This window comes from Triplophysa rosa, linkage group LG10, assembly GCF_024868665.1.
Source record: "Triplophysa rosa linkage group LG10, Trosa_1v2, whole genome shotgun sequence".
Lineage (NCBI taxonomy): Eukaryota > Metazoa > Chordata > Actinopteri > Cypriniformes > Nemacheilidae > Triplophysa > Triplophysa rosa.
This window is the reverse complement of record NC_079899.1, coordinates 17477886-17499320: the sequence shown is the minus strand read 5'-3', so window position 1 is coordinate 17499320 and position 21435 is coordinate 17477886. Positions and strand designations below refer to the sequence as shown.

At 38.7% G+C, this 21435-nt stretch overlaps 2 protein-coding genes across 2 annotated transcripts in view; one reads left to right on the top strand and one right to left on the bottom strand.

Annotated features, from left to right (window-relative positions):
* wdpcp (WD repeat containing planar cell polarity effector) overlaps positions 1-16454 on the bottom strand; it is a 64694-nt gene extending 48240 nt beyond the window's left edge. Inside the window, exons 1-2 of the mRNA XM_057344454.1 lie at positions 16064-16454; positions 15862-15941 (exon numbers count right to left, since the gene is read on the bottom strand). Of these exons, the coding sequence (XP_057200437.1) occupies positions 15862-15941; positions 16064-16078 (95 nt within the window). The 5' untranslated portion in view covers positions 16079-16454. The remainder of the gene's footprint in view (positions 1-15861; positions 15942-16063) is intronic.
* Positions 16455-16574: 120 nt separating this feature from the next.
* On the top strand, positions 16575-21061 carry mdh1ab (malate dehydrogenase 1Ab, NAD (soluble)). The gene is made up of 9 exons (XM_057344453.1): positions 16575-16692; positions 17280-17378; positions 17539-17635; positions 18176-18351; positions 18940-19062; positions 19261-19437; positions 19774-19887; positions 20180-20269; positions 20416-21061. Exons 1-9 carry the CDS (start codon positions 16690-16692, stop codon positions 20536-20538), a joined length of 1002 nt encoding a protein of 333 aa, XP_057200436.1. The 5' UTR covers positions 16575-16689; the 3' UTR covers positions 20539-21061.
* Positions 21062-21435: the final 374 nt, after the last annotated feature.

Sequence of the window (21435 nt, the reverse complement as noted above, 5' to 3'; positions counted from 1 at the left end):
AAGTTTTATTATCTTAGAATGAGCTATTTCTATCTACATACACGGTGGGTCCCCTCGCATGGAATCCGCCATTTTGTTTCTACAGTATCCCTAAACAGACAAACTGCTCTTCAGAGCCGTTTTATAAATACATTATCTCCTTCGGTAAAGAAGCGAAAATGTGACAACATCTTTGTCTTGTGAGAGCCACTGTAGAGCTTTGAAAGAGATGGGGGGAGTGGATTGAGCCGTTGGTTGCAATTCGCAACCTCACCACTAGATGCCGCTAAAATCTCCACATTGCGGTCCACTTTTGCCTTGGCTAATACCCCTTAAAGGGGTCATAAGACATGGCTTAAACGAATATTATCGATTGTTTTAGATGTAATGCAATGTGTATACATGATTTAAGTTTTAAAAACCGCTGTATTTTCTACATACTGTGCATGTTTGTATCTCTTCTTTGCCCCGCCTCTCTGAAACGCGCTGATTTTTTACAAAGCTCATCGCTCTGAAAGGCGAGGTGTGCTATGATTGGCCAGTTAACCAGTGCGTAGTGATTGGTCGAATAATGCAAGCGTGTGATGTAAATGTAACGCCTTTTACCATATTTGGAGCATCATTTCCAAAGCAATTGTACTGACAGGAACGCCCACCTTACTTGCGTATACATTTGGGCAGTCTTAGTCAAATCATACCACGAACTGACGTAGATTTATGGGGGTGTGTTTACATGAGTCGTTTCAGGCAGGTCTGGGGTGAGCATTCGCTTTTAGATAGAATGCATCTTTTGTTTCCGACACTTTTTTACTATTTTACGTGTCTAATACATGCATGGGCAACTTATAACACACCAAAGACACCGAACAACACGTATTCGCTCCATATGACCCATTTAACATACAGCACAGACTTTGTGTGTATATCTGTCTTTTATCTTTGTACAATATCTTTCAATTAAGTGTGTTGCACCTGTTAAGAGCCGTAAGTATCTAAATTAGATTTGTCAAACAGGTGAATATTCAAGTAAAACAGTAGTGAGAAGGTTTAACAACAAGGACAGGGAGCATTTGGCCCTCCGGTCTTGCTCAGATTTAAAAGGCAACATAATTAAAACCCTGGGAAAAGGAATCTTTATCAAAGTCTTATCTGTGCTCTCTCTCTCTCTCTCCCTCTCTCTCCTTCTTACACACACATTAATATTCAACCTGAGCAAAGAAAGAGCCCATCAGGCAATCTCTCTGTTTGCCCTGTGGTCGACCCCAAAGAGACGCTGTCCCACTTTTTTCGCTTATTTAATCAGGGCCAGATTAAATTTATCATTCCTCATTTACGGCACTCTCGTTTTAACTCTACCTTTAGTCGTGCCCTTCACAGTCAATTATGATCCCTTGCTCAATTTAATGCAATCAAGCAACACTAGATTCTTATTCCATTTCATTTCGCTTTTTTCAAAGCGACGGGACCTCACCGTCGTAGGAGAATACAGGGCAAATTGAATAATACAAAATGTCAGATGAAATTAAAAAGGTCAGGCCGGTGAATTCACGTGCGGCGGGACGGGCGAAGATAACCGCAGAGGAGTTTAGCTGACTGCGGCAGAAAGAGGAAAAGCAAATCATCGGCAAGTGATTGGCCCCCGGTGACCTCGTACCCTTATCCAGGGTCATAACGGAGAGTGAAGGGAGATGCACCTGCTGATTTCAGGGGATGAGTGAGAAAACCAGACTTGTCCTCTCTTGACTTTCTCTCTGTGTCTTTAGTCAGACATGCAGGTAAAAGTGTTCTGTCTAACCTGGACTGACAGCTAATATTACAGCCTGCGGAAAGTGCCACGTGTGAGGAAATACAGGTCCTCAAACAGGCATTTTAATTTAATCTTAACTCCTGACCTCTCACTCTTTATCTTTTACTTGTACATTATCACAATTTTCCTGACATGCTGAGATTAAAAAAAAAGAATGCACATTAACAACAACAAAAAAAGTGTCTTTGAAACAATACTATCTCCAGAAGTAAGCTAAAAATTATACAAAAAACTTTCAGAGTTTGGGCATTTATAATTAGCTTTATTTCAAACCACAGAAGTCTATGGTGTCCCTATGGAGATGGCTAGGTGTATGTGGACTACATTTCAACATTACCACCTCTGCTCTTCCTTTGCACTCTCTCTCCCCTCCGTATCTCAACCGAAGCTACTGAAGTGAAAATATAAAACAGTGCAACCAAAAGAACACAGAATGGGCAGCAGCTCTTATCTGAGTTCTCGAGGGCACTGCACGGCCATGGCCATCAGCATTACCATTAAAAAGACACAAAACAATGGAAAACACTTCGGGAGAGAGAAAAACGTAAAGACGAACAGGGAAGTCAAACATGCAAGCAGATGTGCTGACAAAATGGTGTCACAGATTACAGAGGAGCATGATGGGATTCCAGAGGATGCCCAGGAGTGCTGTGGGGAGGATGATAAGACAGAGGAGAAAGAAGATGATGAAGAGGGAAATGAGGGGATCTCTATATGAGTGATAAAGACCAGTATACACAGAGAGGAGGAGGAAAAGGGAAAAAGAAATCCAGAGACTCAAGAAAACTCAATGGATACTGATGGTAGCTGGTGGCTTTTACAACAAATTAGTTAGCAATTTCCAGACCTAAAGCAGGTATGACCTGATTTTCCAAGCAGAGCATTCTTTTATATTTTCATAACAGGGATAGTTCACACAAAATAAAATATGACCCTATTGTCATTTCAAACCTGTATGACTTTCTTTCTTTGTAGTACACAAAAGAAGATATTTTGAAGAATGTTGTTAACCGAACCCAATGACTTGAAGTGAATAGGCTACTGCAGTTGTTCAATTACTAACATTCTTCAAAATATGTTCTTTTATGTTCTGCAGAAGAAAGAAAGACACAGGTTAGATGACAAGAGGGTGAGTAAATGATGACAGAATTTTCATTTTTGGGTGAACTATCCTTTTAATATCATATCACAGTCCATTAATCTCATTCTCACATCCTAACAAAGAGAGAGAGAAGTCAAGTGTGGACAGACAATATGCGTCTGTTCTATGTAACATGACAGTGGCATTGAAAATACACAAGGACAGAGCGGCGCCACGGCACACATACACTAAAGCACACATATACATACACACAGACACACAGTCCGAGTGTCTCTCAGAAGGGCTTCTATTCACATTCAGCAGGCAAATAATAGCGAATGACAGACACGCAGCACAAAAAGAGGTAAAGCGAATACTATTCATGTGAGAACACATCTACAGTATGTCTGTGTGAAAGAAAAGTGAGCGAGTTTGTGTAAGAGCTGTCAATCATGGGTGTAAATGAAGTTGGCCGGCATGAGTGACGTGGCCGGGAGAGGGGATGGGGCACGGTCTGTCTGTCAAATGGCAGGAGAAAGGAATGAACAAGTGGGAAAAACGAGGGGATCGCAATGGGTTGAAAAGGAAGGATCCACTCTGATTGCTGTCAAGTGAGAAGGGCAAGGTCAGAAACAGTTCAAGAGTTGAAGAGTTCAGATGGCGCAAAAAAAGCTGAGAATTGAGAAGTTTGGTACAAACAAATAGTGGAACTGCAGGGATTTTGGCATTAGCTAAGACAAGCCTCTTTACAAAAAGAGGTGGGGTGAGAGGAATCAGATGGGGGGGAGAGAGTTTGGAGACTTTGGAGCTTTCTGACTCCGCTCTTATAGAGTTGACTGAACACAATGGCATTGCCAACAGTCATCTTGTGCTGCATGATCATTCTTCCCCTTTATTCATCTCTTTCTTTTCTATCTCTCAGTCCTTAGTAGTTCTAATGTTAGTTGTTACCATCTCAATTTATGAGTAGCAACAAATTATACATAATAAATGTGACCCTGTATCACAAAACCAGTCTTAAGTAGCACGGGAATATTTGTGGCAATAGCCCAAAACATTTTTATTTTATGCCAAAAATCATTAGGATATTAAGTAAAGATCATGTTTCATTAAGATATTTTGTAAATTTCCTACCATAAATATATTAAAAAGTTTTTGTGAGTAATATGTATGCTAAGAACATTAAAAGACGATTTTCTCAGTATTTTCATTTTTTTTGCACCCTCAGATTCCAGAGATTTAAATAGTTATATCTTGGTCAAATATTGCCATATCCTAACAAACCATACATCAATGGAAAGCTTATTTATTCAGCTTTCATACATCTCATCTCATACATTTTGAAAAGCTTACCCATAAGACTAGTTTTGCTGTCCAGGGTCACAAATATGTCGATACCTTTCAAGATATCATAAAATATTCCTCTTTTGGACACAATATTTTAGGGCTGTGACAATATCAGATTTTCATAACAAAATGATTGTGGCCAAAAATAATCTGTGATAACCTTATTATTGTGAGAAAATAAAAAATATTTATCAGACAAATGAAGCTTTTATTTTGTGTTTTATTCTGATAAATTAATTAAACTTAAAACACAAGTGTAGAAAAGCAAAGAGAGAAAGTTTGTAAGCTTCGTGGCTCTTAAAGGTCTAGTGTATGAAATTAAGCGGCTTATAGCGGTGAGGTTGCGAACTGCAACCAACGGCTCACTCCACCCCTCACTTTTGAAATACTAGGAGACTGACACAGGACTAAGATGTCGTTGTGTTTTCGTTTCTTTGCCGAAGAAGATAACGTATTTACGAAACGCAGTTTGTAGAGCAGTTTGTCCGTTTAATGCTAGAAACAACATGGCACATTTCTTAGAACCATTTATAAGCTTTTATAATGCATGAGAGTTTAAAACAGGGTGGGTCCAGAGACAAACACTTCACTACATCAAATGAAGACAGCTTTGAGCTTTTGGGTAAGCTTTGATTTGAATTCTTCCATCCCGCCGACCAGGGTGTTATTTGATTCTTGTTAGCATATCCGTAAACATGAGCGGTAATAACCTGAGACTAAAACACTCATGAGGGCTTCTAAGTATATCTGTAAACGTCATTAGAGCAAAATGATCAGGAGAAAAAAGGGACAAGAAAAGAACAGAAGAGAGCAAAAGGAGCAATGCCTTTTAAGCAGATATTTACCCAGAGACTTGGAGCAGAAAGCCAAACAGTGGGGGCGCAAGTCTGGGTCACACCTCTCGGAGCGCAGGAATTTCATGTCATTTAAGAAACGCCGGTGAACTTTTTTCTGTCTGCATACGCTGTAGACATTTTTCTGTGACTTTCAAACACAGGCTGGAGCTTGTTTGAGAAATAAATTCTGGTGACCAAAGGTGATTAAACATCAACAAAGAGCAAAACCGCAAGGTGCCTCTAAATGACGTGACTGAAGCAACCTGTCTATCAGTGTACAATGCGGCTGTTGGTAAGACAGGTGCGAGTGAGACAGGTGTCAGTATGTCCGTGTCTTTGTTTTTGTTGTTGGATTTATTTTCTTTAATGTCCCTGCCAGCGTTCATCCCCTGGCGTTTCACGGCCTGGCCCTTTGACAAGGATATGTGGAAGGAGAAGACCTCGGGACGTCGCGAAGGCACTGAAAGGTCAGGAGAATGTTCCGGACTTCACAGCAGCTCATTACGGATAGTCTGCGGGACGCTGTCACAAAAAATGACAACCTGTCAGTCCGTGGAGGCAAACGTTGACATTGTGGGCATTACATAGCACATGCTCTTCTTCGCTCACCTAGCCTCTTCTCCTACTTGCCTTCTTTTCTTCAGGGTGACATCCAAAGTGATTGACCTCATTTAAACCTTTCAGAGTTATTTCTACATCAGACCACACAGAGGACAAATCACAACCGCATAGATCTTAGAATGTTTTCTCTACTGTTTAATCTACAAAACCAAACAAAATACTGTCTATAATGATAAAAACTAAATATGGCCACGGTCATTCCGAAACCTTGGATGTCCAAATTGGCTGTTTTTCAGTAAATGGAAAAAACACTGTACTTTTAAATGATTAAATACTGGGTCAAAGTTGACAAGAACTTTTTAATACCTTTTATTGATCAGATATTTGCAAAATCCGGTGACAAACATAAAGAGTGACTAAAAATAACAATTTACAGTAATAAACATTACGAAATATGGAGATACAAGGTTTCAGAAGGACAGCAGTGATATTATGCAACGTGTCACTTGGAAAGTCTGTGACCATTTTTGAGTGATGACGCAAACAAATAATTGTTCTACATAAGAGTTCTGACCAAACTTTAATTTTATGATACTTTATTAATATCATTTTATTAAGGAACTTCAATGTTAATTCATTTTATTTTGAATAAAATAACTCATTTATTTTTGCAAAATTCCTAAATATTGTTTTTCTACATACGGTATAGTGCTGATGTTACATTTTGTCATACACTAAATCGACAATTGAAGGGTTATTTGTAATGAAGCGTTATCTTTTTTTCCAGGTGCTGTTGGTGGTCTGGATTAGAGTCGTGCCCTCTTTCTGACCCCTAAAGCTATCACCGCTGACAGAGACGAGACACAAAAGTTATTTTCAATTGAAAATAAAGGTCGGATTTTTCTGTGCAACCTTTGGCCTGTGAATCCGAGCGTCACCACGTGAGTTTGAGGAGGAATGGAGAAAGCATGCATGAAGACAAGGTCTGGTGGAAGAGGAATGCTGTGTAGGACCGTGAATGCAAAATTCTCCAACACCTGGAGAAGTTCCAGCAACCAGCCGGAGTTATGAGCCATGCATGCACAAAACAACCACCCACCCAAAATGCCCCTCTATAGCTTCAATTCTAAGGATGCTTGTTTAGTTAAATCCAGCACACACACGCTCTACTATTCTATCCTTCTCTCATCAGATGTTCGATTGGTGGTAGTCAATACATACACATGTACAACCTCGTCCTCTTAATATGGGGAAAATCCTCAAATGCAGGTAGCTGGCCCCAGGTCAGTGGACACAATAGTAGGGAAGTGCATTGCTGTGTCAAGCCGCATCTTGTCAGATCCTATATCAGCTTTCCTAAGCAGGGGCCCCACAGGGCCAGGACCAGAGCTCAGAGTATTCAGCAGCAGTTAAAGTATTAAAATGTTTCTAAGAGGTCTCGTATTTCAGACTTCATTATCTTCATTCTGAATCTGCACCAATCGTTTGTGTGAAGACGATGACGGGGACTAAGTAAATGTGTCAAGCCTCTACCTCATGTTAACAGTAGTTTGTCTACCAGGAGCATCAAATTTGATTTCAATCCTAAACAGAGTACCACAGAGATGACGTATTTTGTATGCAAACCCCGGAAGCGAGTTAGCATTTCAGCACATCCGGTTCCACTGCCCAAAAGACTATAGGTTTTTTAAATGGGTTTTGGTAAATTGCCTGAAATAAGGTCTGGGGTTAACAAACCCTCTAAATATTTTCACGTCTTAATCTATGACATAAAACACACCAGTTATAACCCACTCATGATATTTTTAAAGCTTTATTGTGTCTTAAAAATGGCGGTTGCTAACAAGTTGCTAAAACCGACTACTTCCTTTGGCGGTGACGTTAGACATCATTGCGCAAATAAATTTCACAAATTATGCAACATGGACACAAATCACTAAAAATATGGATTGATTAATAATAATATTGATTCATTCACGGTGTAATTATGTACCAGGGAACATGTTTGAAAAAGTTGTTGGAGACTTGGTGGTGGTGATGTTGATATCGAGCGACCATAGTCTGTTTATAGCCTCATGTTAGTTTTTTACTTCTGCTCATTGTATTTCGGCTTCAAAAGTAACAAATGTTGTGTTAATTTGTAAAGATGATCTTGATAGACAAAACGTGTTAACATCATGAACATTTGTTAATCATATACCTTATTTTTGTGATCTTGCATAAGTCTATGGGAAAAATACATAAGCTTACGGTCGAGGGAACCAGCGCGGCGCAAATCTCCAGGTCGGCCTAAAAATATGTCATCTCTGAGGTACTGTATTTCACTAGGATTTCAATGTTTGTTAATATTAAACATTTTAAGGTTATTCTTTAAAAGAATTACGTAGGATGATTTTATGTAGAAAACAGTAAATCACAAATAAAATTACAGGCAGGGTCACATATTAGAGAAATATTTAAAAAAAGGTTACTTTATTTTTAGATTAATTTAAACTAAGCTTGAACCTGTTGCTTTTTCAGATGCACCAACCAAAATGGTTTCAGGCTTCAACAAAAGCAAACAGGACATTTAAACTCATCCGCATCCATTAAGCCCTGCACTGTCTATACAAATAAAAAAAGATTAAGGGCCTATATAAACACACTAAAAAAACATTTCACATTTTCAAAATGCAACACATCTCTGTTCTCACTAGCTAAGCGCATGACTATATAAGCACTGAAGAAAGAAAGACAGATGTGAAAGCATTGACTAGACATTACTAAATTATTTTTATTTGACTGGCAGAGCTTTTTATTAATGCTTTTTGTCTATCAAATGGCACTGGACCAAAACTACAGTAAGCCTTGTCGACACACTCCCGCATGATGTGGGCAGTCTTTCTTGGAGACCACATTTACCCTGCCAACTCATACAGGAGCATGGGGTTGGGATGACAACAACAAACATCTAACATCTGTACGTTAACTTGGGACACTACAGGCCTAATCCCTATAATGAATGAAAGAAAACCAACCTCTAACTCACAAAGTGAGATGCTCCATTGTGACGCTCAGTGTCTGTCCCTTTCTCTAACTCTGTTTCTCCATTTCTCACCATTGTGCAAGCGAGTGTGAAGACCAGGTCTGTCTGTCCAGTTTAAGGGATTTGAATTAATGCGACATGTTTTGATTGCTGGACAGCGACAATCAAACACAAGACTGACTTGAACAACACCAGCCTCTGATCCCCGAAGCAATGATTCACCTCTTTAGATGAGTGCAGTGGATGTGTAAGACTCTGAAAGCATTGTTGAAGCAAACAACAAAAAACAGCAGCCAAAAAACAAGCACAGCGCAGCATTGAAGTGACCTATGGGTGGCCCATCAGCACCCTCTACTGACAGAAAACTACAACCCAAGACTTGTAATTTTGGCTTTTTTAGTTTATTTAATTTTGAATGAAATTATGATCTAAATAAAAAATTAAAATAAAGGTTTATTTAAAAATTGACGCATAAATAGGCATGAAGCTTTCTGGATTCTTTATTTTAATCTTAATCTAAATAATATTTGATTATGCATTATTTAACATTTGAATAAAATATAAAAAAATGTAAAGCATTTATAAACGTGTACAAATATTTGTATAAAATACACTAGGTGTTTAAATTCTAAATATATACTGTGTTTGTTTACATTTTTAAGGTTTTTATTTTAAACCATTCCATGTCACTGCTGTGCTGTGTAAAAATATACGTAATCTTTCGCGAAGGAAAAAGACATATTATACAGTCTGTCAAATTAAGTTGACGCCAATATGCTTTGATTTCAAAACGGATTTCATGGCATGTTTACCAGACACAGAAAAGAAAGAGTAGGTGATTGACAGGTGGAGGGCGGGGCTGCTTTATGAGCAGGTGAAGTGTGAGTTTCCACTTTGATCTGAGTGTGTGTGTGTGTGCCAGGCATGGGAAAGTTTGAGGTTGACAGAGTGTGTAGTTGACAGGCATGGGGAAGTCTGGGGCTGAAAAAGCATTCTTAAGTAAATACTCCTAAGGGCTTTGTTGTTTGAAGCTGAATCAAAGAGCACTTAGCATTTAGAATGATCACGAGCCAGAGGAACCCAGCTGTACATCTGTGAAACAATGTGTCCACCTGAAAAGCCTTCAGAGAGGAATACAAAATGACTCTCATTTAATTACATACATTTAAATTTCTATTGGGGAGAAACTAAATTTAATGCCTTCAGCAGTGTAAAATGTTTACACTAGGCCATAAGTCTAGATTTAAAATGAACCCTTTAAAATTTAAAATAATCAATGATTTGTGAAATACATGGGTTATCTTTTAACTATTTCCTATTTGTTTGCATTTAGATTATGACCCAAAACTAGCACTTGGCTGACACCTTGTGTTCACATTCAGTACTGCAGTTAAAACCTCAGCCACTAGAAAAAGATCAGGCCAAAAATCTCATGAGAGACAGCGCACACCTTTCTATCAAGATGGATTTTTCTAACATACAATAGTAAAGAAGGATTTTGGTGAGTCATTAGCAGATACAGCAGCTTTTAAATAAAGCAGATCAATGCGATACAAAATTGTGAAATAATAAACCTAGATGAGACGTACTACAAATCACAAAAATACGGGTTTTGTTAATCTTAATCCAATCAACATGAATTCCCAGACATCATTGTCATTTATCCAATGGGTCAATACAGATTACATGACAAATCCAGCTCTAATCTTTTGTAGGAATAAACATATTACCTCATAAACAGAAGCAGCAAATCTGAGTTCACTGTCATGATGGTTTGACCTCTGGTCACACAAAGAAAGCATTTAGAGAGCCACACACATATACCCACACACACATGAGTTTACAATATTTCTATTCCAAACTATAGTATTTACTCAATCTCACACAATGCATCTCTTTATTCTGAGGCACACTTTGCTGAGGTCAAAGAGTGCAGATGTTCTTAAGTCTCTCTTATATTCCCTCTCTGCACAGACCATGAATATCCCCCACATATCAACCAGTACAGTGTGAGGCACAATAACAAACATTCCCAGTGACATACCCATTTCAAAAACAATACAGGTCCACAAACCTGTGAAAAACATCAGACTCCAAAAATCTAAAACTGGATAAAGCCACCAGACCGTGATAGTGGTACACTGACAGATGAACTGGACAAAACTGAAACATAGCAGAAATATTTGTTTTTCTAACCACAAAGAGAAGCTTTAAAGGAGACATCAGATGAAAACCCCACTTTTTCTGTGTTTAAGTGCTATAATCGGGTCCCCGGTGCATCTAGCAACCCAGAAAACGAACGTGGAAAAATAAGAACCCAGTAAATTTGTTTTGGTGTGCCTTTCCCTGCAAGCATGTGAGAAATCGAGCCGTTCAGATTTCGCTCCGATTGTGACGTCCAAAGCGGATTTTATTATAATGTTACCGCCCCTTAATCTACACAGTTCCACCCACCGCGCTCCGCCATTGTTGTTTTCACAAGCGACAGCGGTGTACGTGACGCCATGGCTAAAGTTCGTGGACAACATGCAATGTAGTCGCTGCACAGAGTCCAAACCTAGGAAGAGACAGGAGTGGATTTATTTTATTTTTAGTGGAAATCCATCAGAAACCATAATTTAAAACCTGCTTGTTTGCGCGAATCACTTCAAACTGGAGTGCTTTTTCAATTTGGGACAGTACAAGCAGGATTAGCTTCAAAGTTGTTCCTCAAGAGGGATCGAGACCGACTGAACGAGACAAAACTACCGATGTAAGTAATATTTATCAACAGTCTGAATTGACGTAAATGTACCGTATATATAGGAGGATAACGTTAGCATATGATAGCGAAGGGAGCTAAGTCAGTCACGGGCTAAATAGAACATTCAAAGCCAGTGTTAAACTTACTGTATATAAGTGCAGATGTAACGCAGGCCAGCAAGTGAAGAACTGTGCAGTGTGTAAAACCTCACTCCCCGACCAACAGAGACGCTCTAGCGACAGACGCTAGAGACTGCGGTCTTTAGCCTCCTCGTTAGAGCGCCCGTCTCCCATTCGGACCGTCGCCGGTTCGAGGCCCGCGCAGAGCGGGGCGAGTAGGACCGGTTACACAGATCGACACTTATGGGCGGTTTCCCGGACAGGGATTATTTTAAGAGAGGACTAGGCCTTAGTTAAACTAGGATATTTAAGTCATTTTTAAAAAGCATACTTTACAAAAAAAACATTAGTGTGCATCTTGAGACAAAACAAATGCACTGATATATTTTAAGATATGCCAGTGCAAGTTGTTTTCGATCAAGACACCTCTAACATTTAAATCAGTCTGGGACTAGGTTTAAACCCTGTCTGGGAAACCACCCCTTGGAGTTTAGCTGTATGAATGTTAATACATTATGTGCGTTAATATGTTTAGCTGCGGCAAGCTGTTTGTTTTGCTAATGAACAGGGGCGAACACTGGGGTTAGTTTCGTTTTAAACGTCTCAAATCATTCATGCTCAGGCTGAAAAATCTGTCACAGCAAACTAGCTCTCACGTTGTGTGTGTAACGTTATAATTTGTCAATGACAAGCACTAAAATCCATGTAATTCCGCTGAGATCTGCAGTGGATTCCGTGGATTTTAGGTAAGCATACACGCACAACGTAAGCGCATTAGGATGCGCTGTTTGCTGTGACTGATTTTTTTTGTCTCCGGACGAATGATTTGAGACGTTTAAGACGAAACTAATCACAGAGGAATTCAGGAAATATAATTTAGCTAAACCATTGCCATGGCAGTACTACACATGTGTTGTGTTGACACGCCGGACAGAAGGGGGATGGGGTTCGCTGTAACTCATTATCATTTAAAGAGACATGCACCAAAACGGGTTGCTGTGAGCATAGCTGTTTTTGACAAGGCAAGAAGGGTTTTGTTGACACAGCCATCGAGTGTTTTTAAGCAAAATATGTTCCAGACATTTCATGAAGACCCTAATAAATCATACCAACTTGTTGAAAGTGCTCGTCTGAGGAGACCTTTAAATCAATCAGTTTATATAATTATAGCACCAGATCTCAATCGTATCTACACTTAAAAGTCCCAAAAGTGTCCTCAGAATTTGGTAAATGTGCTTTTTCATTCTATGCCCCTTGGGCATGGAATGACTTGCAAAGTGTACTTAAATTGGAGTCCTTACCATCGTTATGCACTTTTAAAAGTATTTTGTATTCTGTTTTAAATGAGTCCGGTAAGTGTTTTTCTTGATTTATGTTGTTATTAGTTTTAGTATTGAGCATTATGTGTCTTTGTTTTGTGGGAAACTTTGTGTGCCGCTGTCTGGACCAGGTCTCCCTGGAAGAAGAGACTGTGAAGTCTCAATGGGATTTTCCTGGTTAAATAAATAAATAAAATAAATATATATACATATACAGTATATATATATATATATAGTACAGTAACACATTAATAAGCTTAAAGTACCATTGTGTCATTTTTTGGAGGATCTATCGACAAAAATGCATTATAATATACATAACCATGTCTTCAGACATGTTTAAAGACCTTACATAGCTTTCCTGTGGCTCAGTGGTTAGAGCAGGGCCTTAACAACGCCAGGGTCATGGGTTAGATCCCAGGGGATTGCACATAGTCAGAAACAAAATGTATAGTACAATGCAATGTAAGTCGCTTTGGATAAAAGCGTCTGCCAAATGCATAAATGTCAATGTAAATAATGAAGTGCTATGTTGTTATTACCTTAGAATGAGCTATTTCTATCTACATACACTACGGGTCCCCTTACATGGAATTTGCCATGTTTGTTCTACAGTAGACCAGTAACCGGACAAACTGCTCTACAGAGCGTGTTTTGTAAATACATTATCTCCTTCAGCAAAGTAGAGAAAACGTGACGACATTTTAGTCCTGTATCAGCCGCCGTAGTGCTTCGAAAGGGAGAGGTAGAGTGAGCCATTGGTTGCAAGTCACAACCTCACCACTAGATGCTGCTAAAAATTACACAATGGTCCTTTAATATTTGCTTTATATATAGACTAAAACTAATAAACAAATTTAGGCTTACTTGTTTAAAAATAAATGATAGGATAATAGATTTCTCATCATGTCATTTTTTGACAACAAATAATAATTTAAATACCAAGCAATACTCTTCCCGTATATATGGAAAACAGGCAACTAAACAGTGAGCGACAAAATATTGCTTCGAAACTTATTTTAAAAAGAGAGTTGACCAACATCTATCAGAGATTAAGGTCTGGCATCAGGCCTGTTGAAGCAGGTCTGGATTATTCTAGAATTTCAGTCGTCAACGTGTAAACGGATACTGCGCTATTAAAATATTTCAAAATTGATTTATTTTGACACTTCTGTTGTGTTTAGGAGTAAGAGTTATGCGATTTAAAGGTTCAACGCGTTTCATCTGATATGTTTGTATTTAAAGTGATAGTTCACCCAAACATAAAAATTTGGTCATCATTTACTTACCCTCTTGTTATTTCAAACCTGTATGACTTTCTTCCGCAGAAAACAAAACAAGATATTTTGAAGAATGTTGTTATCTGGCCCCCATTCCTTTACATTGGTTTTGTGTCCATACAATAGAAGTGAATGGTGGCCAGTGCTGTTCGGTCACTAATTTTCTTCAAAATATCTTCTTTTGTGTTCGGCGGAAGGATGAAAGTCATAAAGGTTTAAAATGACAAGAGGGTGAGTAATTGATGACAGAATTTTTCGGTGAACTATAAATTTAACAATAGTTTACACATTTAATGGGCTAAAAACCCCAAATACTCTGAGCAAACATACAAAAATGTCTGTGGTTTCAAAGAAAAGTTGGACAACATCACCAGAAACCACCCTGACCACAAATTGGTGTATTTTATGATAGATTATACAATTTACTAATACAGTACCTCCTTGAAGTATTATGTATATATGTATATATGCTATTAAAAAATATGCATTGTAGCACAAAGACAGCAGGAAGAGCATTTCACAGAGGACTCAATATGTTATAACCACAATTCTCAGAATACACGAAAAGAAACGAAAGAGCCTTGGGGAAAAGAAAGAAGAGAACAAAATAGAGAAAAGATTGTTATGTCATTTCACTAAGATTTAATTTGTATAAATAAGTGCCGACAACTACATCCAGCAATCTGATTGCCACTCTGTGATGCCTAAAAAGGTTTAAAAACAGCATTTGTTGCAAAAAAACCTTGGTTGTGACTATATGTAAAAGCGTTTCAGTGTTCTTTGTATGGACACAACATGAAGCAACAGTATCCTCCGCTCCTTTGTAAGGTGGTTTGTAATGAGCCTGTAATGAGCTCATGTAAAATGTAGAGGGAAGATCATCTATCTCACCCAGAGCAGTGGACCCACAGCACTGAACTGACACTGAAATTACCCTTTCAACATACATCAGGAAAATGTTAAGGGCTTTTATGTTGATATCCATTTTGCTCCTTGTAAATCACTAGACAAATCACAAACAGTTAAATGCTTTGGTTACTCAAGATTAAAATAAACAGCACTCTGGCCATTTTAATTTAGTGAGGAGAATGGGGACATGTTGATTATGAAAAACATTTTAACCATAAGTCGGATATTCCTTGGAAAATTGTGTAATTTATAGGGCTGTGCAAAAAGTGTGATAGCTCTACTATCGATTTAAATCATGTCATATTCATACGGCCAAAAGTAAGTGGAAGCGAGCATGGCGAAAAATATAAGAACGCTTGGAGCTCTCAGCTGATGTGTGGGTGTGCTTTGGTTTTCAAAATAAGTCATAGAGTAATGAGTTATATAAAATAATGCTGTTTGTAGGCTTAGCAAGTCATGACACAAGTCACTTGGCTACTGCAAATGCATTAGACAAAAAGTTTATTAAGAAAAGTAACAATGACATTATTGTGCTTTCACGGATGTGACACCAGCGCATTTACAGCACGGATGAACCAGAGGTTTTATACTGCCCATGTTCATTGTTTTAACTATAATGCACCACAACAGCCAAGTGATAAAATTGGTGGAATCTCCCAAAATTTGGGACTGGACTTCAGACTTTACTGCACAGGGATTGCCTTTTGTACAAATGTTGCCTTATATTAAATGTAATAAACCTTTGACAACAAAATTTGCCAAACAGACGAAGGAATACACTGCACTTTAAAAAAAACACCGCTTTAAAAAAACATCCAATGCACTGAAGACTGATACTGGCATCCTTGGACTTACCGGTAGTTCAGAAGTAATCTGTTGATCCACAGTTGACTGCCGCGGGTTAAAGGTTGTGGGTGTTTTCTGTTGCCAAGTGACTGCAGAAGAATATAACAGGCATGCCAATATAAGATAGCAACCGTTTAATGCGTCTATTGTGTGGTTAAATAACTTGTAAACATTTTAAACGATGTTTAAAAGTTTGTTAGCTGTTGCTAACCAATGGCTTGTTCATGATTTCCAGTGTCTAAGCAACAGACGCAACGTAACATCTCCATCCCCTCATTTCTCTGTGCACTTCACTCTTTACTCTTCTAAAAGGCCGCTTTTTTAGAAACATTACGGTAATTTTAATATCTTCCGGGTTGTCCCGTCAGGATTGATGAGGACGTTCGGGGAAAGACAAGACATCCCATGATCTGTTGTTGTAACATACATTTACATTTACATTACAAATAATCTTTATGAGAAATGCTACTCAAAGTTTTTTTATATTTGCATTTTCCAAATATAATTACCAAATAAATAGAGAAAACGTGAACACGTTTTGTCACAGATGATTTATATGTTATTTTACGTGCACAAATATCTATAGTTTTCCGATCGGTGCTCTACTTCAGGAAAAGGGCTGGACCTGCCAGTGTCATTTTTGTGGTTTGATGTAGTGGCGTATAGTAAGTGTAGTTTTCGTGTAATATAAATTAATGCATCCAAGGCCTATATAAACTACATTTCCCAGAATGCACTTGAGCCGCAGGTGCAGCTACGACTTGTTGCCTCGTGAGGGAAGTAGGGGTGACCTCGGAGTAGCGGAGTAGCTGTCATTCTGATCTGAACCACCTGAAAATGGTAGTGAAACTAATCATTTATCTTACATTTTGCATCACATTTGTCTGTAGAATTCATCATACTGGGGGAAATTAAGTTAATGAAAATGAAATCAGAAGTTTGACTTTAAACTTCCAAAGAATTGCCGCAGACTAACATGCAAATCCTAACGTTAGTTATTTAGCACGGTCGCAATTAAAACCGCCTGTTTGAATATAACAATTGATCACTTTTTGCATGTACAGCTGTCTTTTTTATATCAGCCAGTTACGGATTTTGCTATGTACTTACACTTGACGTTTATGTCCCCTCTAACAAATATCCGTTCAATAATTTGTTTCAAGAATCAGTTCTTTGCAACTGTGTTTTAATAGTAGCTTCAAGTAGTGAAAGTGAGTTCACTGAATGGAGTAAAGTCACCTAGTTTAAAAATAACCCACACAGCATGTCAATCTGAGGTCTTGTAATGTTTGCCAGGACGGTCTATTTATACATGATGAATCTTATTTGTCCTGTTTTTCTTTAGCCACATTGTTGGCTACTTACGTTTACTCCTGTTTTCTTGGACCATAATTTTAATACTGCGTTTTTTGTTCCCCCTTCTGTAGGCTGAGCCTGTTAGAGTCCTGGTGACGGGTGCTGCAGGGCAGATCGCCTATTCTCTGCTGTACAGCATTGCCAAGGGAGATGTCTTTGGCAAAGATCAGGTAGAGCAGGATTTATCTTGTACAATAATGCGTCACATCCTATTCACGACTAATCCAGGGAAAGACTTCATACGTGTCAGTTGTTGTGGAGTTGACAAGTGGAGGTCAGAAGGGAATTGTGAATTATGTGAGTCATGCACTTATGTTCACTTCTTTTCAGCCTATTGTTTTGGTTCTGTTGGACATCGCTCCCATGATGCCTGTTCTGGAAGGTGTTGTTATGGAGCTTCAAGACTGTGCCCTTCCACTTTTGAGAGGTAGTACACACACCAACAGACCTTTTGGACCATCCACTTTGTGTGTCATGAGGCCCTCCTCTGGTCTTTGTGGCAGTTTTGTATTCTTAAAGTCCTGTGTTTATATAGCTTAGGGCGCTCTGTCTTTGTGCAATCTGATTGGCTGTCTGTATGATCTCTGGCTGAAAGGGCAGCTAAACTTAGGATTGTGTTTCCTATCAGAGGTTGGTCTAAAGGGGTTTACAGTACATGTGTCTGGAACTAACAGCTGGGAGCTCAGGAGGCTCACACTGGATGGATTTTACTAGATATCTCTTATTGTCTCAACAATAGCTCTTGTTGAGACAATTGCATTCTGTACATTATGACATTCATTTCTAAACAGTTACCCCCTGCCATAATTACCATTTAGTAGTTGTCAAGCTTTGTTAAGAATGTTGTCTGTATGACTCAGGACTTTAATTATTATATATTCAGACAAAATGCTTTTGTAGACCTTGCAAAACTTGATTTGTGTAAAATCGTACTCTTTTTATTCAATCATGGCCCTGTGTGTTCCAGAGGTCATCCCAACTGATAAAGGGGAAGTTGCATTCAAAGATTTGGATGCTGCCATCCTGGTGGGCTCCATGCCAAGGAGAGATGGCATGGAGAGAAAGGACCTGCTGAAAGCCAATGTTGCCATCTTTAAGTCCCAAGGGGAGGCTCTTGAAAAATACGCCAAGAAAACAGTCAAGGTGATTGTACTATGAAGAACTTTTTTGTTGTTGTTGAGAAATGTATACTTATTGCCTATAACCTTTACCTTGTCTAGTTTATTTTGATGTGAGACAAAGTCTCCTTTACAACTTCACTGTTTTGGCAAGAGTAACTCTGCCCCCCTCCTCTCAATGTCCCACTGACCTTGTCAGTTGGCAGATACTGTAGCTTTTCCACAGGACTGCTTTCGAACCATAACTATATATATATATACTGTATATAACTATACCATAACTTTTATTTTAAAATGGTATAGAAAATGATTTAAAACTTTGCATGTACTCTCTTGTGCACGTTACACAACTACTAATTTGATTGAACCTTTTCCCCTCCACTTGATTTTTCTCATAAAACCAGACTTTTAAGCAATACCAAAAACCAAAACCAGGCTGAAAACTTGCAATAATATGTGTTGTAATATTTTGTGCTTACATTGCAAGTCTTGTCTGCATTGATTTCATTTTCCTGTAGAGGGCACTGTTGGCATATTTCTTATGCCATTTTACATCTGAGTAAAGCAAATATATTGCCAATGTAATATTTTGCCCTTACATTGTACTTCACAGGTTCTTGTTGTTGGTAACCCAGCGAACACTAACTGTCTGATTGCGGCTAAATCTGCCCCCTCCATCCCAAAAGAAAATTTCTCCTGTCTTACCCGCTTGGACCACAACAGGGCTTGTTCCCAGGTAAGAACACCATACCACTGGTTAACCTTTTTGAAGTACTTTAGGGCTATTGTTCATGAATAGTTTTGCAACAGCATGACATGACTGAATCGGTATAAACCCTGCGTGAATTGATTCTACGCTAGTTTTTGTCAGCTTTGCACAAAGAGGTGAAAATAGCAGTAATAACCTAGTTGTACTGTACAATGTGTCCTCCAGGTGGCAATGCGTTGTGGCATTTCAGCAGAGTTTGTGAAGAATGTGATCATCTGGGGAAATCACTCCTCCACGCAGTATCCAGACGTCCACCACTGCAAGGTGAATGTGCAGGGGAAGGACGTGGTTTGCTTCGATGCTGTGAAGGACGAAGCCTGGTTGAAGGGGGATTTCATTTCGGTAAGTCCTGTCTGCATTGATTTCCTTTTCCTGTAGAGGGCACTGTTGGCATATTTCTTATGCCATTTTACAATGAGTAAAGCAAATATATTGCCCATGTTTATCAGCATTCATGTATGTGTCATATATATTTGATACATAATATGAAAGCTAGTCTGTGGAACATGCATAGAAAATAGATCATACATTATGGAAAGTGTGTCCAAATTTTGCTATGCAGAGGAGATATCCACCCAGGTACACAGAATTGGCCGTATTTTATGGTGGATGAATGTAAATAATGATTGATTTGCTTTGATCAGAAATATTGTTCTACCTCTCTCTGTTTTTCCTCAGACAGTGCAGCAGCGTGGCGCTGCCGTCATTAAAGCCAGGAAGCTCTCTAGTGCAATGTCAGCAGCCAAGGCCATCTGTGATCACATGAGAGATATTTGGACAGGCACTCAAGAGGTCAGATTTGTAGGGGTGCTTCAAGAGAGGTGGAAACTGGTTTTAAAGTAATCTGAGACTAGTGGTACATATCTGTATTAGTAAACGTTGGCATTGTGTCCAACATTAGATGTCTTATTGCATTAACACAGTGAAGGATGATTTTATGCTGAAATTCATCAGCCAATAAGTATGTTTAACTCAAAAATGGCTCATGAATATCATAAATGTGTACACTACTCAATTCATTATATTTCACACAAGTCATCAGCTTTATTCATTTATCTTAACTGCTGTTTTGTTTGTTTTAAAGGGCAACTTCATCTCTATGGGTGTTTATTCCACTGGAAACTCTTATGGAGTACCTGAGGACCTAATTTACTCATTCCCTGTTACAATTAAGGTTTGTCCAGAAACCCCTGATTTATAACTGTCACCCCATGGTTCTGTGCACTTACAGTCATGAGATGATCATTTTATAGGTAATAGGGACTGACTGTGACCCATGTCGTGTTCTGAACACTTCTCTCTTTATCTACTCATCTGTAGGATAAAACCTGGAAGATCGTTGATGGGCTGGCCATCAATGACTTCTCAAGAGCCAAGATGGATGCAACAGCAGCTGAATTAGTAGAAGAAAGAGACACTGCTGTCTCTTTCCTGGGTGTGTGACCAGAACCCCAACCATCTGCACCACACTTAGATGCCCAGAAAACTCCAGAAGCACGTCTATAAAACACTCCTTAACATCTGTTTTCTATCCTTAAAGCTCTTACACAACTTCTACAATTTATCTGTACTTGAATTTTACTGTACATCTACTTAAGTTCTTAGCCAGAGGGCCAGGTCATCTGAATTCAGAATACTAGAACTGGATTGTAGTTTTCACTGTGCAGTCTTTGGTTGCCATCTTCCTTGTTTTTGGTCCTCCGTGTGAACACAGCTCTCAGGAAGCACAAAAAAGTAACAGAATCTAGACTGTGGTTTCCAGTTCAGAGCTGCATAAAGGAGGACCAAAGTCTAGAGAGGAGGCCAAATATAAGAATTAGTTCTTTCTGTCATTATCTAACCCTTTAACTGAAATTTCAACTGTTATATATCATGGAGTTTCATGTTAATAAGTGCAATGAAAGTGCTGTTACTGTAACAAATATTTATGTATAATTCAACAATAAAACCTGGAGATTAAAATTGATTCTTGCACTCTTTTAAAAAAGATGTTGTATTTTGTGAAACAAATTATACACACTGCAGATTACAATGGATAGTTTGCAATCCTGTGTTTTCATTAAATATTGAGTAACGGTACGTTTTTTATTCTAGATTTAAGTGATATTACAAATAGTAAAGATGATGTTTAGGAACAATGTAATACTGTAACAACAAGACAGCTGCACGTTACAGTACGTCCTCCAATATGGAGCGCATTGAGGTTGCATACGTGGCCACGCAGACGCAGTCCTTGAGCTCCACCAGAGAGTGGACTGCAGTCACCCAATGATATCCGCCGGTTTACGTCCGCGGGCTCCTATTGGTTACTGCACAAAGCTCACGTCCTACCAACTGCCT